General features: G+C 42.5%; 1 protein-coding gene across 1 annotated transcript in view; it reads right to left on the bottom strand.

Moving 5' to 3' along the window:
- The window catches only part of ATAD1 (ATPase family AAA domain containing 1), a 33,086-nt gene extending 23,923 nt beyond the window's left edge, over positions 1–9,163 (bottom strand). The window contains exons 1-3 of the mRNA XM_087702564.1: positions 8,921–9,163; positions 1,759–1,860; positions 1,469–1,643 (exon numbers count right to left, since the gene is read on the bottom strand). Coding sequence (XP_087558690.1) covers positions 1,469–1,630 — 162 coding nt within the window. The 5' untranslated portion in view covers positions 1,631–1,643; positions 1,759–1,860; positions 8,921–9,163. The remainder of the gene's footprint in view (positions 1–1,468; positions 1,644–1,758; positions 1,861–8,920) is intronic.
- Positions 9,164–16,397: the final 7,234 nt, after the last annotated feature.

Below are 16,397 nucleotides of genomic sequence, written 5' to 3'. Positions count from 1 at the left end.
ACTGCAAAATAATTAACTCTCCTCCACCGCCGTTACTAGAGGACTAATGTAGGCAAGAGGGGCAACCCAGTCATTTAACTGACCTCTCTGAAAAAAAAGCATGTGATTTGTGTCTATTTTCTGGGTTCAGAGGTTGAGATTTAAGCCTCGTTGGGTGCCCAAATTTTCTATGCATTACTCACAAAATCGTGGCTTAGAAATTGAACTATGTTGTTTGGCAAGTGTCTACTGAATATTGATGATATGTCACAGGGACTATAATAGCCCCAATTTTTTAAAAAAAAACGTGTGAAACTGAATTTCCTCTATGCTTGTATGTATATATATTTGTCTGCGTAATTGATTACAGGTAGTCCTTGAGTTATGAATGGAATGGAGCCTACCCATTCCATTCGTAACCTGGGATTTAGGATTAGGATTTAGGATTTATTTCATTTATATGCCGCCCTTTTCCCCGAAGGGGACTCAGGGCGGCTCACAACTCAGTCAGGGAAAGGAGGGACAAACAGGGGATAAAAAGACAAACAAACAATACACAATTTAAAAACACACAACAACCATACTATTCGAGAAGGGGGGCAAAAGCTCTTTAGCCCCAGGCCTGTCGGAAGAGCCAGGTTTTAAGGGCTTTGCGGGATTTGTGGGAGTGAAACTTGTACCTTGAACGGGATCACTCCTTCCTTTCGCCCACGCATTCATTAATATAATGCGAGGCTCGTTAAGTGCCCATGAGGTATTTCGGGGTGGGAAAGGCCATGCGGGGAGGGAAGCTGATGGAACAGGCCACCGGCCTAAGACCACCCAAGGCCTCCCCGACCCATTGAAAAACCTCATGCTCCACACAACTGCATTCCCCTTGCCACCCACCCACTACACTGGGTTACTTACCTTGGGAAGATCTGGTAAGCAGTCTCCTCTCCACCCTCAGTTACATGTGCCCCTCTGGGGTTCCGTTCGGGCCTCCACAGGCCTTGCCTGCCAGGTCGCTAACCAAAATGAAGCTTCTCAGAGCCGAATCCTAACCCTAACTCCCAGAAGCTCCATTTTGGCCTCCGGCTGGCTGGGGGAGGCCTGTGGAGGGCCAAACGGAGCCTCGGAGGGCCGGATCCGCCCCTCAGCAGCTCCACTTCGGCCAGCAACATGCAGGACAAATATTTCAGAGCCTCTGCAGTTGTTTGTAAGAGCGAACAATTGCCATGGGGCTGCAAGATTCATAGTTTCCAGCCTTGTTTGCAAATGCTAGGAGGCTCTTATCACGTAACTTGTGAAATTTGTTTTTATTCAGTCGCACAACATCCAGAGTCAGAAGATGAAGATGCTGAGCAAGTTTAGCAAACTAGCAAGTAAATAAACGAAAATAGGCAAACTCAAATCAGTTGGTTTCCCACTCTGAACTCAGCAGCTGAAAAAATAATGTTAGCTTTCTGTTCCTTATTTATATAACATTTATCTTTAAAATATTTATTACCTGTTTTTGGGCTTCTACTTTTTGCTTCCTTGTTGGGTCAATTGCATCTACCATCCATTTAATTGTAAAATAGGTCACAGCGCCAAAGATTGTTAAGCGGAAAATTAGACCAACAACTTCGTTTCGAGTTAGCGGACGAGAAAACGTTTCAGCATGGACCATTGTGCGTGTTTCCCTACACCAAATAATGGAAGGAAGAAGGTCAATGTGCATTCTTTGAAAATTAGGAAGCTCTGAAGTATTAATTTTGGGTACATGATATACATTACTATACTTAATATATTACCAACCTGCTGCTAATTCATACACAAGATGGTTGAGAACTTTTTCATATATAAGAAGAGTTTCACATACAGGAGATTTTGTACACAAGATGGGTATGATTCCGTTCCCTGTAGAGATAAAGAAAGGGATAATTAGTTATCACCCAATATTTGTCAATTACCAAATCAAAAAGGGAAAGCATTTTTTAAAAATGGAACACATTAATATAATATTCAGAGGAAGCATCATACATGCCTTTTATTGGTTATTAGCAACTCCCTCGTCATCAAAACAAGTAAGACTCAGCTTTACAAATTGACTTAAAATACTCAATTTAAACATACTATGAATATGCAGAGTGTTCCATACCCAGCACAGCTGGTTTTCAATGGTGTCTGCCCAAGCCAAAATATGGTATTTCAGATGTTTTATTCTATACCGTGTACGGGCTTTGGGAAGTCGGGGGGGGGGGAGAAGGGGGGGTGTTAGGGGGGAGGGGGGATATATAGTATGTGTTAGATTTTATAGTAACGCGATTGCACTTGTATACTGTTGCTCTTTAATTTCACTGTAAAAATAGGACAAGCTGAATATATTAATAGATAGTAGAAATACACCGAAGGGAGGAGTAGAGGGCTAGAAGAAAGAGGGGTAGAGAGGGCGGGAGAGAGGATGGGAGGGAGGGTGAGAAGGAAGGGAGGGAGTGTACTGGGAGAGAGGAGTGATAGAGGGGGAGGGGAAGTAGGGTAGAGGGGAATGTTGGAGGGAAGAAGGAAAGTTGGAGGGGAGCGAAAGAAAGGGTGTATGGAGGGTCGAAGTGGTACATTGGGTTTGTATTTTGGGGGGGTATTGTTGACAAGAGGAATGGCTGTGTTTATTGTTTAATGTTATATGTCCCCGGTTATGCAGAGTATATATGTGACTGTACGAAATGAAAATGGAAAATAAAAACACATTTACACAGATGTTTTATCCATACGTGTAATGAAATAGGGCTGATTCTAGCATGGACTGAAACGTAGTTTGGGGATGGGGGAAGAGACAGTGAAAGAAAACTAGATTGAGAGGGTTTCCTGGGTGATGGCATATGTGGACCAGCTGTGAGGAAGGAAGAAGGAAACGAAGAAAAAAACACTGGGAAGATATGGGGCACTAAGTGAAATAAAAAGATTGTTGCGAGACTGGCCAGAACACCAGCTAGTGGGACTCGCCACTCTGGAACTCTATTCCTTATTGCCAAAGACAGTTGCATTAAGGAATAGGTACTCAGGCCAATTTACTAGTCCTGGCAGCTGAGGAGAAGCAAGGAAGAGAATACAGGGGGGGGGGGGGCAGAGGGAATCAAGGAAGATACTATTAGATTGCTATTAGCTGATTTGACAAATTGTCCCAGAGAAAAAGATTGATACTTGGCTTCATTATTATGCATGAGAAAAAACGTGTTTGGGTTGATCTAAAGCAGGAGTGTCAAACTCAAGGCCTGGGGGGGGGGGGCGCGAATCCGGCCCGTGGGGTGCTTAGATGTGACCTGCAGGGTCTGCCCTGCAAACAGCTAACGACTGGCCCGCGGTGCCTCTGCAGAAGGTTGCAGGAGGCCATTGCAGCTGAAAACAGAACTGGGGAGCCCACTTTCACTGCCAGAGCGCTCGGGCCACATATATGACGTCGAGCTGTCCATGCTAATCTTGACCACGCCCCCCCCCCAAGGTCAAACACAACCCTGATACAGCCATAACTGAAATCGAGTTTGACACCCCTGATCTAAAGTAAGACGTAGAAAGTTTCGCAATGTTTCTGGAGCAGGCTAAAGATTGGAACAAGTTCTTTTTTCCATCTGTATTCATTGACTTTTATTGCATTTTATTCTTACTATTGCGAACCACCTAGTATTTCTATAACATAATGTTGAATGTTTGAATGTTTATTTCATTTGTATGCTGCCCTTTTCCCCCCCGAAGGGGGACTCAGGGCGGCTCACAACTCAAACCAGGGAAGGGGGGATACAGACAAATTAACAACAACACAAAACAATACATAATTTAAAACACGCAACAATCATACCATTCGAGATAGGGGCAACGGTTCTTTAGCCCCAGGCCTGTCGGAACAGCCAGGTTTTAAGGGCTTTGCGGAAGGCCTGGAGGGTGGTGAGGGTGCGAATCTCCACGGGGAGTTCGTTCCAGAGGGTCGGAGCAGCCACAGAGAAGGCTCTCCTCCGAGTAGTCGCCAGTCGACACTGGCCGGCGGATGGAATTCGGAGGAGGCCTAGTCTGTGGGATCTAATCGGTCTGGTGGAGGTAATTGGTACACAAATACTAAAATTAAGTAAATCAAAACTAAGCTTGGGGCAGACTGACAGTAGACTAGCACAAATGGGTATCTGTCTGTGTATCATGCACACTAGCCTCACTTTTTGCACTATACAATAGTTCCAGCAGTGGCATGGAACAAGTTTCAACCAAACCCAAAACAAGTAAAACATTTTAGGTTTATTTCTGCCAAACTACAGGCAATGCGAAATAACAGAAAATCCAGTATATTGCTTTTCAATTAGAAGCATAGCTTTGTTTTCCATGTGCACTCTTATACATGCCGTTTATTTTAATTTTAGTGTGCGGACTTCTTTTTCTCCCTCAAGGGTTTCAAAACTACATTTAATGAAGCAGCTTAATCAAATATGATTAAGCAGACTATAAAGAAGGGTCTCCGTCGTATGTATCATATCAGCAATGGGCTAAGGCTGTGTGAAGGAATTGCAGAGCCATAAAAACCTGGATTTAAAAAATATATATTTATAGGATTAAGTGGTTAGATGAACCTGTTCTGGTGTGAGAGTGTATACGGTTTCAGCTATATGTTTATTGGGTCGCTTTCTATCCATTATTTTGTCTTTACAATATTTTGTATGATATGCACAATTTATGAATGGGACAACCTTATATACTCATTTCATTTATTAGCAAAAGCAATAGCAGTTAGACTTATATACCGCTTCATAGGGCTTTCAGCCCTCTCTAAGCGGTTTACAGTCTCAGCATATTGCCCCCACAGTCTGGGTCCTCATTTCACCCACCTCGGAAGGATGGAAGGCTGAGTCAACCTTGAGCCGGTGAGATTAGAACCGCTGAACTGCAGATAACAGTCAGCTGAAGTGGCCTGCAGTACTGCACCCTAACCACTGCGCCACCTCGGCTCTTGCAAAATTTATAGGCTGCCCAATCCCGGAGGACTCCGGGCGGCTTACAATGAAAGAAGAAAAAAGAAAAGCAAAATAAATAAAAAGTAATTTAAAATTCACAACACACATACGTTCTAATCGGGGCTGGACCTTAACACTAAGGTCAACAGCCCCAGGCCTGCCGGAACAGCCAGGTTTTAACGGCTTTCCTGAAGGCCATGAGAATGGGTAAGGTCCGGACCTCTGAGGGTAGCTGATTCCACAGGGTCGGAGCAGCCACAGAGAAGGCTCTCCTCTGGGGGCCCGCCAGCCAACACTGTCCGGCTGATGGTATCCGAAGGAGGCCCACCCTGTGGGATCTTATCGGCCGTTGGGAGGTGTATGGCAGTAGGTGGCCTCGCAGATAGGCGATAGATACTATGGTATCTATCTGTCTATTATCTATTGAATATACAATGTTTGCTAAGGGGGAAATTCTTAATATATTTTTAAACCAGAACTGCCATACAAGGGCCATGGACAGACAGAATCTCATTAAATGTTATGACATAACACCTAACTATTCTTTCAACCTGCTTCGGAGCACAAATTCTTCACCCAGTCATCTGCCAACCTCAGTCCAACAACTGGCAGGCCAAATATATGCAAACTGCCGTAAATCAAGGTTCTTTACTGTTTCACAACTTTCTCCTTAGAAGCTTGAACAAGGTAGGTATGTGCTATAATCACCTTAAAGTGCTTGATTAAAAAAAATTTACCCACGTGATGCTATCAGGACAAGCTACATCTCCATTTCCAGAAAGCAACTGTTCTACCCAGCTATCCAACCATTTTCTAAAGACTTTTAGCTTTACTTACGTCTCCTTTTAGCGAATCATTTTACTTTTTACTCCAACCTTATCCATTTACGAACTGACCACCCACTCCTAAAAAGAAGCATCATACCTATTATCTCTCCGGCAACTGACCTCAATTCTACCACTGCATAGTGACTAGTATCAACACAAGGTGTCAAGGTTCATTTTATTTATATGCCGCCCTATTCCCAGCGGGACTCAGGGCGGCGCACAAACCCAAAGGAGGGGAAGGGAAACACAAGAACTACAACAAAAAGTACAGGGAATTTAAAACAACCAACAGCCACACGCTTCGAGAGGGGAAGGGAAACTCATCGACCCCAGGCCTGCCGACACAGCCAGGTTTTAACGGCTTTTCGGAAGGCCTGGAGAGAGGCGAGGGTCCGAATCTCTGCGGGGAGCTCGTTCCAAAGGGCCGGAGCCGCCACAGAGAAGGCCCTCCCCCGGGTAGTGGCCCGATGACATTGGCTAGTAGACGGAACCCGGAGGAGGCCTAACCTGTGTGATCTAATGGGTCTTTGGGAGGTAATTGGCAGCAGGCGGTCTCTCAAGTACCCAGGTCCAATACCATGAAGGGCTTTATAAGTGATGACTAGCACCTTGAAGCATATCCGGAGACCAATCGGCAGCCAGTGCAGCTCGCGGAGGATAGGTGTAACGTGGGTGTACCGAGGTGCACCCACAATCGCTCGCGCGGCTGCATTCTGGACAAGCTGGAGTCTCCGAATACTCTTCAAGGGCTGCCCCACAAAGGGGGAGAGAGGTCAGGAAAGTTAAAAAAGTCAAGACGGGCTCTTCGCTTCTGGGTTATAGTGTGGTGTAAGATACCGCAGGGAACCCTAGACTTTTTAGAGACAAACTATGAACAGGTTTAATTCAGACTTTGCAGATAACTTTCAGACAAATATTTTTTTTCTATATAAAGAAAGAGCAAGTTTCCATGTCTACATAAACTGTGCTGTCTGGTTACAGTCAGTTTGAGCGGCAGCAGCAACAAACAAACAAACAGTGATACCCATTGTCATCAGGGCATTTGGTACCATGTCCAAGTATTTTGCAAAACACAAATAAATTGCAGCTTTCTGCAATAACACCAGTGGAACGGCAAATAACTACCCTAATAGGAACATCATATATTTTAAGATATTTGGTTGATACCTAGGACGCTGGCAGCAACCCGTATCAACCACGAGCACCAGTCAATTGTATTTGAGACACATCTTTAAATGTTCACTTGACTAAATTTCATGTTTAATGAATATAATAAATAATAAAAAATAATAATAATTTACTTTAATGAATGATAATCATAATAATGATACTTGGCTGATACCTAGGACGCTGGCAGCAACCCGTATCAACCATGAGCACCAGTCAATGGTATTTGAGACACATCTTTAAATGTTCACTTGACTGAGTTTCATGTTTAATGAATAAAATAAATAATAAAAAATAATAATAATTTACTTTAATGAATAATGATAATCATAATAATGATACTTGGCTGATACCTAGGACCCTGGCAGCAACCCATATCAACCATCAGCACCAGTCAATTGTATTTGAGACACATCTTTAAATGTTCACTTGACTGAGTTTCATGTTTAATGAATAAAATAAATAAAAAATAATAATAATTTACTTTAATGAATAATGATTATCATAATCATAATAATGATACCTGGCTGATACCTAAGACACTGGCAGCAATCCGTATCAACCATTAGCACCAGTCAATTGTATTTGAGACACATCTTTAAATGTTCACTTGACTGAGTTTCATGTTTCATGAAAAATAATAATTATAACAACAACCACCACCCTACTTGGAACAGCTTATATCCTTATATTACCTTAACAGATCCTAGGACCTTGGTTAGGACTCGAGCTGTTGAGCTACCAACCAGCCCCAAAGGCTGTGAATCTCACCAAAGATTAATCACATAATAATAATAATAATAATAATAATAATAATAATAATAATAATAATAATAATAATAATATTATTTCCGTATACAAACAGACAAAATACTGGCGCATAATACACCAGACATCACACTGGTTGAGAAAAATAAGGTCACAATCATAGACATCGCAATACCAGGTGATAGCAGGGTCGCCGAGAAGGAACATGAAAAAATCGCAAGATACCAGGACTTAAAAATCGAAATTCAACGACTATGGCACAAACCAGCAGTGATAATTCCAGTGGTAATTGGCACACTGGGTGCTATTCCAAAAGCACTGGAATTACATTTAAAACAGTTAAAAATTGACAAAATCACCATCAGTCAAATGCAAAAAGCCGCACTGCTTGGATCTGCACGCATATTACGAAAATACGTTACGACGTCCTGGGCCCCTGGGTGGGGCCCGACTAGTAACCAATGCCAAATCCGGCGAAACAACTGGCCGCTGTGATACAATTGTACAATAATAATAATAATAATAATGTTATATAGCAATAGCAATAGTTAGGCTTATATACCGCTTCATAGGGCTTTCAGCCCTCTCTAAGCGGTTTACAGAGTCAGCATATCGCCCCCAACAATCCGGGTCCTCATTTTACCCACCTCGGAAGGATGGAAGGCTGAGTCAACCTTGAGCCTGGTGGGATTTGAACAGCCAAACTGCTGAACTGCAGTGCTGCATTTAACCACTGCGCCACCTCGGCTCTGTTGTTCATTAACAATAATTAATAATAATAATAAATAATAATAAATAATAATAATGATAATTAATAATAATGTTCATTAATAATTAATAATAATTAATAATGATGATGATGCTAATTAATGATAATGATAATAATAATGTTCATTAGTAATAATTAATAATAATGATGATGCTAATTAATGATAATGATAATAATAACAATAATAATGTTCATTAATAATGATCATATACTAACATTATTTTCTCAACCTATTATTACTGCAGATAAACTTTTAGGACGGGCTTATGAGCAGGAAGGAGGAATAAAACCCAAGTAACTGATTCGGAGGGTATTTCGGTCAAGCCACATAACTGGGACTCCGCATAACCCTATTTCATCACACAAGACCAAGCCAGGCACATGCAGAGCCGGCGGGGGGAAAAGAGAGTCGTTATCTCTCTCTCTCTCCACACACCGAGTGGAAATGGAGCAGTCACCTTCTTTCTCCCAAAGCTTCCGGGGGAGCGGAAGGGCTTCCCAAGGGCTGTGAATACAGCGGGCACCGCTCTTTCCCAACTCGCCGGCCGAAACGCTCCCACCGGGTTTCCGCGCCGAACGGAACTGAAAGCGAAAGGGAAGCCTTCGAGGTGACCTTCCTCAGGAATCCTCCGGACGCCGCTACCCTCCTCCGCACCGGGGCGACGGAAAAGACCGCGGCGCGTAAAAGGCGTAAAAATCGTGCGCCGGAGACGGGGGGGGGGGGAAACCAGCGCGCGAAATTCCTCCAGAAAGTGTGGAGGAAACGGCCGTTCCCGACAGGCGTCGCTTGGGCGCTTGGTCCGACGCTCAATACCTTTCCCCTCGGACGCCGCGCCTCTCTCTTAAGGTTCCGCTTTTAAGGAGGAAGAGGTGGGGGGGAGTTTTTCTTGTAACCCTTGGCCGGGGGAATCTCGTATGGAAAGGCGCCTTTCTTCGCCTTGCGTGGTGTAGGCGAGCCTGAAAATGTTTGCTTTCCTAGGATTAGAGAGGGAGCGAAACGCGGCTCCGATTTAGCTTGCTCACAATAGGACTAGGTGGGGATTTCCTCAGTCTGGTCTAACTCAGGGTTTCCCAACCTTAGCAACTTGAAGATGTCTGGACTTCAACTCCCAGAATTCCCCAGCCAGCATTCGCTGGCTGGGGAATTCTGGGAGTTGAAGTCCAGACATCTTCAAGTTGCCAAGGTTGGGAAACACAGTATTTTCTCAACCTTGGTGACTAAGTCCTGTGGACTTCAACTCCCAGAATTCCCCAGCCAGCATTCCCTGGCTGGGGAATTCTGGGAGTTGAAGTCCAGACATCTTCAAGTTGCCAAGGTTGGGAAACACAGTATTTTCTCAACCTTGGTGACTAAGTCCTGTGGACTTCAACTCCCAGAATCCCCCAGCCAGCTATGCTGGCTGGGGGATTCTGGGAGTTGAAGTCCATAGGACTTAAAGTCACCAAGGTTGAGAAACACTGAACTAACCATTAATGATCCTGCCTTCCTTCTGGATCAACTCTAGGAAACCCGAAATCCAATACAGATAATCCTCAATTTACGACCGCAATCGAGCTCCCCCCCCCCCCATATTTTGTGTTATTGTCATTCTATTTCATGGAATAACTATGTGGATAACCAAAACTGTGAATAAGTAACAATCTTTCTTGTTGGGTTCAGTCTAAAATCCAAATGCTAGAAGACAAAGGAGATATTAATTATGCCTCTGCACCGAGAATGATAGATAAAACATGTTATCTTTGGCAATGTTAATGGAAGTAGAGGAAGAGAGAAGCCACAGATTATAGTATTTGGGCTAAATGATATGACAAGAATGACACCGGCATTGATTTGGGGTCGCATATATATTTACAAATTTCATTCCTGCATATTTTCCAAATCGAAAAATGTATTGATGTACATATACAATACACTTAATATATTTACCTTATTGAAACTAATCCATACCTTTACATGGCATAATACTTCTAATAGATTCTTATGCCGAAACTAGTGAATCCCTTCCTATAATTTCATTCTTCATTTTTCATCCCTCATTCCATTTTTAATGTGGAAATTGGTTTTTTTTTAATGCAGACATTTTGTATTGCAGTTAATTAAATTTAAGATGTAAATTATATAATGTGAAACCACACAGGACAAAGATTGCATGATTTGTATATAGTTAATACAATGTCTTTGTGATGACAGCATACATAATAATGTATGCTGGATATGGGGAGCAGCCTATAGACATTAGCATATAAACTTCTGCTTATACTTATACTTATAGTTTCTTTAAAGCTTGAATAGCCAAAAACTGTGTGACAGAGAAATAGGAAGTTTGCTAGAATGCATTTATTTATTAAATTTAGATGCCTACATCTAGTGTAAAATGCTCATGAAATAGCCATGAAGATACTGTCTATTGGCTGGAGCACTGTACCTAGACCAGGGGTTAGATGTGTCACATGAAGGCCACACCCATCTAAATTCTGTGAATGGAAAAAAACATTGCAAAATGTCAGTTGACGGCAATTCAATGCCGCACATTTGACATCTGTGGCCTAGACAAAGGCAGAAATAATTCTCAACTGTTAACAGCAGGATCACAAGGTAAGAATTTACAGGATAATTCATTAGCAATTTTGAATTTTTCTTTTTAAACTGAAAAGCCCAAAAGGTACAAAACCAAAAGACCATTATTGATTTATATAAACGTTCTAACAAAAGCAATTAACCATCTTCTGCATTTATGTTACATATTTCACATCATCTCATTGAGTTGAGTTGACTTGAGATGAGTTTATTGGTCTTGTATGCCACCCACTCCCGAAGGACTCCGGGCGGCTTACAATAAACAAGGGAAGGGGATAAATAAACAAAACAACACTTTAAAATACCCAACATTCACAGTTACCGTGGGGCTGGACATTTCACAAGCCCCCCGGCCTGCTGGAGCAGCCAGGACTTGGTGGCTTTGCGGAAGGCCGGGAGGGTAGTAAGGGTCCGGATCTCCACGGGGAGGTCATTCCAGAGGGCTGGAGCTGCAACAGAGAAGGCTCTTCCCCGGGGAGTCGCCAGCCGACATTGGCTGGCGGATGGAATCCGGAGAAGACCTAACCTGTGAGATCTGATCGGTCTAAAGGAGGTAATCGGCAGGAGGCGGTCTCTCAGGTACCCAGGTCCGATGCTATGTAGGGCTTTATAGGTAACGACCAGCACCTTGAAGCGGGTCCGGAGGCTAATGGGTAGCCAATGCAGCTCGCGGAGGATAGGTGTGACGTGGGTGTACCTGGGTGCACCCACAATCGCTCACGCGGCTGCGTTCTGGACTAACTGCAGTCTTCGAACACTCTTCAAGGGCAGCCCCATTGACCTGAGCTGTCACTGAAAAATGCATTTAGAGGTCTGATAATAGATGCTTATACTGGAGAAGCGCTGATAGTTTTTGCTAATTTCATTACATAGAAAATTTTATTACAACTTTTAATTTAAAAGACATTGGAAAGTGATTATTCAATGTGACCTCTGCAGATGTCCAACTGAAATGCTTTGGGGTGAAGTAACGACCACAATTTTGGGATTTATGGGTCATGAAGCAATGGTGTGTGGTTTGAAATGTTAATTCTCTAGTCCCATAAAGCAGATTGATAGATGAGGCATAAAATGGTTCCAGATGCTATATTTCCTAACTGTTCAGCTGCGCTTGCTTTCTCTATCTCTGTCACCTGAAGCTGTAATATTGTAAGTGGGCCACCTGCATTTTGATTTGCCTGCTTTTAAGCAGAATGTCCTTGAAAGCATTTGGAAAGCAGCATGTTGCTGATTCACATTATTGTTAAAAAAGTTGAAAAACATGTCAAATCAGGGAGATCATCTTTACAAAGATGGTTGGAAATACTTATAGGCTTGGTATGGAAGAGAATTGTGTGCTTGAGATGCTACATCGTTTCTAAGCTATAAGTGCTTGAGATTTTGTGAACAAAATACCAGCGGTACTATCCATAAAGATGTATTAGACAAAACAGGTCTGTGTGATTTATCTTGTCATATTCTGAACAATAACGGGGAAAGAAGAAAGAACAGTTACCAAATCAAACAGGCCTAATTTGAGAGGCAAGTAAAAAAATATCTTAAGACCAGATCTGGACATGTTATACGTCTCAGGCCATATCTGGGCTTTGATTGCCCCTATCCAGCCAGTGAGGTCAGTTGGAAATTAGAAATGAAATGTAAGTAAGTCAGTGGTGGGTTTCAAAAATTTTTCGAACCTACTCTGTGGGTGTGGCCTCCTTTGTGGGAGTGGCTTGCCGGCCATGTGACCTAGTGGGAGTGGCTTGCCGGACATGTGTTTTCTTTCTCTCTCTCTCTCTCTCTCTCTCTCTCTCTCTTTCCTTCCTTTTGTCTCTCTGTCCCTTTTTCCTTTTTTCCTTTCATCTCTCTCACTTTTTCTTTCTTTTTTCTTTATTTCTTTCTTCCTTTCTTTCTCTTTCTCTCTCTCTCTCTTTCTCTCTGTGAGTCTGTCTCTATCTCTGTGTGTGTGTGTGTGTGTGTGTTTGTCAGTGGTGGGTTTCAAAAATTTTTGGAACCTCTTCTGTAGGTGTGGCCTGCTTTCCGGGTCCACTGGTGGAACCTCTTCTAACCGGTTCGGTAGATTTGACGAACCGGTTCTACCGAATAGGTGCGAACTGGTAGGAACCCACCTCTGAAGTAAGTGTATGCCATGCATGCAGTACAACCATTTTGCTTTTATTTTGAAGGAGTCTGATGTTGTTTTTTTCCATCCTTTTATTTATCTGCATGCATTTGTGCCTTCACAGTTCTATTGATAAGTCCCAGTTTCTCATGTGGCCCCTTGGGAAAATTAATTGTCCCCAGCGCTGTTTGTCCTAATTGGTATGCTACATCTGATATATTTGCTTCACTGTTCCCAGATAACATTCATTTTTATATAAATTGAAATAAAAGGATCTAGAACAGGGCTGTCAAACTCACAGCTCACGCGCCGGTCAGATCCATGCCCTGTTTAGCAAAAGGGGGAAAAATGATGTTGCGAGTTTGATACCCCTGATCTAGAATGTTAAAAATCTAGTTGGTTTTTCATGAAAGAATTGAGAAACGTTTCAAATAGCAAATGAAAAATTACATGGCTTGTCGTAAGACTGGAATATATTATTTTCTTGCTAATCATCATTTTTTTTAAAGTTTATGGTTTATGGTTTATTAGCATTTGTATGCCGCCCACTCCCTAGAGACTCTGGGCGGCTTAGAGATAAAAACGGGGGGGACATATATAAAAATTAAAAAGAAACAAACATTAAAATTACACAACATGCATACAGCTTAGAGTGGGGCTGGATAAAATCAACAGCCCCAGGCCTGCCGGAACAGCCAGGTCTTAATTGCTTTGCGGAAGGCCGGAAGAGTAGTGAGGGTCCAGATCTCTACGGGGAGATCGTTCCAGAGGGCCGGAGCAGCTACAGAGAAGGCCCTCCCCCGTGGGGGTCGCCAGCCGACATTGACTGGCAGATGGAACCCGGAGGAGGCCTAATCAGTGTGATCTTATTGGTCTCTGGAAGGTCAATGGCAGGAGGCGGTCTCTCGGGTAGCCAGGTCCTAAACCATGTAGGGCTTTAAAAGTAATGACTAAAGACTGTCAATTCCCATTTGTGTGTGCTGATGGACATTCTCGGAAGATTGATTTGAAATGTAAAACAAAACCGGGTGAATTGTTCACTTCATACACGATTTTGATAGGAAATGGGGGAAAAAATTGTCGTGCTGTACAAGCATCAGAAAGCATATAACTGGAGAGACACCAAGTACTTGGAAATTTGGTGTAGGAACTGAAAATACAAGTTTCCTATGACTGAAATCAGTAACATTTAATGTATAGATAATGTATCCACCGTGACCCGTCAAAACCGCGGTAGACAAAAGCGCGCTCGACGAAAGCGCGTACATGACGTCATCAGCAGCGCGACGAAAAAAATTAAAAATAAATTAAATTGAAATTAAAATAAAATTAAAGCAAGCCGATTCACATAAAGGTAAGGGTTAGGTTTAGGGTTAGGGTTAGGGTTAGGTTAAGGGTTAGGGTTATGTTAAGCGTTAGGGTTAGGTTTAGCGTTAGGTTAAGGGTTAGCGTTAGGTTTAGCGTTAGGTTAAGGGTTAGGTTAAGGGTTAGGTTTAGGGTTAGGTTTGGGGGGGTTAGGGTAAGGTTTTCACTTTAATTTTAAATTTACCGCTCACAGCACCATGTTTTCGTCGTGCTGTGATGACGTCACGTACGCGCTTTCGTCGAGCGCGCTTTTGTCTACCGTGGTTTTGTGGTGGAACCGTATCCACTTACCTTCTCTGGTTTCTCGCATAATATCAACATGGAGTATTGCTGAAAAGAATATTTTCATGAGCCGAGGTGGCGCAGTGGTTAGGGTACAGTACTGCAGGCCACTTCAGCTGACTGCTATCTGCAGTTCGGCTGTTCAAATCTCACCGGCTCAAGGTTGACTCAGCCTTCCATCCTTCCGAGGTGGGTGAAATGAGGACCCGGATTGTTGTGGGCAATATGCTGACTCTGTAAACCGCTTAGAGAGGGCTGAAAGCCCTATGAAGCGGTATATAAGTCTAACTGCTATTGCTATTGCTATATTTTGCTGTCTTAAACAAGTTTTCCTATTTAGCAAATGTTTATGGACATCAATATATGAGCAGAGCTTGTCAGCCTGTACCTTTATCTATTCCTTCTAGTTTAAAGTGTTTGTAAAAACAAACAATGTCCATGTATATAAAGGCTTAGATAACAAAATGTAGCACTTTTCTCCCCTTTTTCAATACCTCCCACTCTGGCTCAATTCACGGTATGCAGTTCATGTGTCTCTAGAGTCTCCTTGACAAGAAATAACCTTGAAAATGCAAAAGCATTTTAAATTAAAAGCAGGTACAAATGAGCTCAATAAACCAACAATTGCACAATTCTCACGAGAAATTTTTGGAAGATAAAGAGAACGTTGGAAAACAATGGAAACGAAACTATACCAATCCGTCCCTAGGGACAACTAAACTGCCTTATAAAAACCACAAGTACGTGGGCATAAAACGGTTTCTAAAAAGCAAGGAGGGTAAGCCGCCTCCACCAATATAGGTGATAACGGCAATATCATGCAATGCGCTCAGGGATATAGCAATAGGAACTGAATTTCTTTTTTCCTTTGGCACGATGTACCTTTATTTGTAAGATTTATATTTTACTTTTCCTTCAAGGGCTCAAGGCAGAAAACATAGCATTGTCTCTTAATTATTCTTCATAACCACCTTCCTGTAAAGTAGATTTTGCTGATATCAAATGGGACAAAGGCACCCACTGGACTTCAATGGATTTGAATCTGAATCTCCCAAAGGCAGATCCAGTACCAGAACCACTACTCTACATGGTCTCTCTTTTAATACATTGTGTGTGTGTGTTGTATTAAATATATATGTTTTTTTTATTTGTGCAGATAAATAAATAAAGGGAGACTAGTATAGATCTACTTCAAGCTATTTAGCTCTCATCAGCTAGCCATACCCTTACTGGGATTTGAACCTGGGCTATATTACATCCTAGGCAGATATCTTAGCCATTAGGCCACAGGCTCTTATCCGTTATCAGCGAAGCCAGGGTGAAAGGTATCTATTAGATTTTTACAACCCCTGGTAAGCCCGAATTATGGGAGGAAGCTAACTGCTTCCATCATCTGTCAATCGGCTCGTCACAAGGGTCCATATTGGGTTTCTGTCGTGATGGACTCTTGTGACGAGCCGATTGACAGATGATGGAAGCAGTTAGCTTCCTCCCATAATTCGGGCTTACCAGGGGTTGTAAAAATCTAATAGATACCTTTCACCCTGGCTTCGCTGATAACGGATAAGAGGGGTTGTAAAAATCTAATATATATATATATATTGTATTT

This window comes from Thamnophis sirtalis, unplaced genomic scaffold, assembly GCF_051295495.1.
Source record: "Thamnophis sirtalis isolate CommonGarterSnake01/CBP01778 unplaced genomic scaffold, rThaSir2_p1.2 scaffold_15, whole genome shotgun sequence".
NCBI classification, from domain to species: Eukaryota; Metazoa; Chordata; class Lepidosauria; order Squamata; family Natricidae; genus Thamnophis; species Thamnophis sirtalis.
Note: the sequence above shows the minus strand (reverse complement) of the source record. Positions and strands in the feature narration are given on the sequence as shown.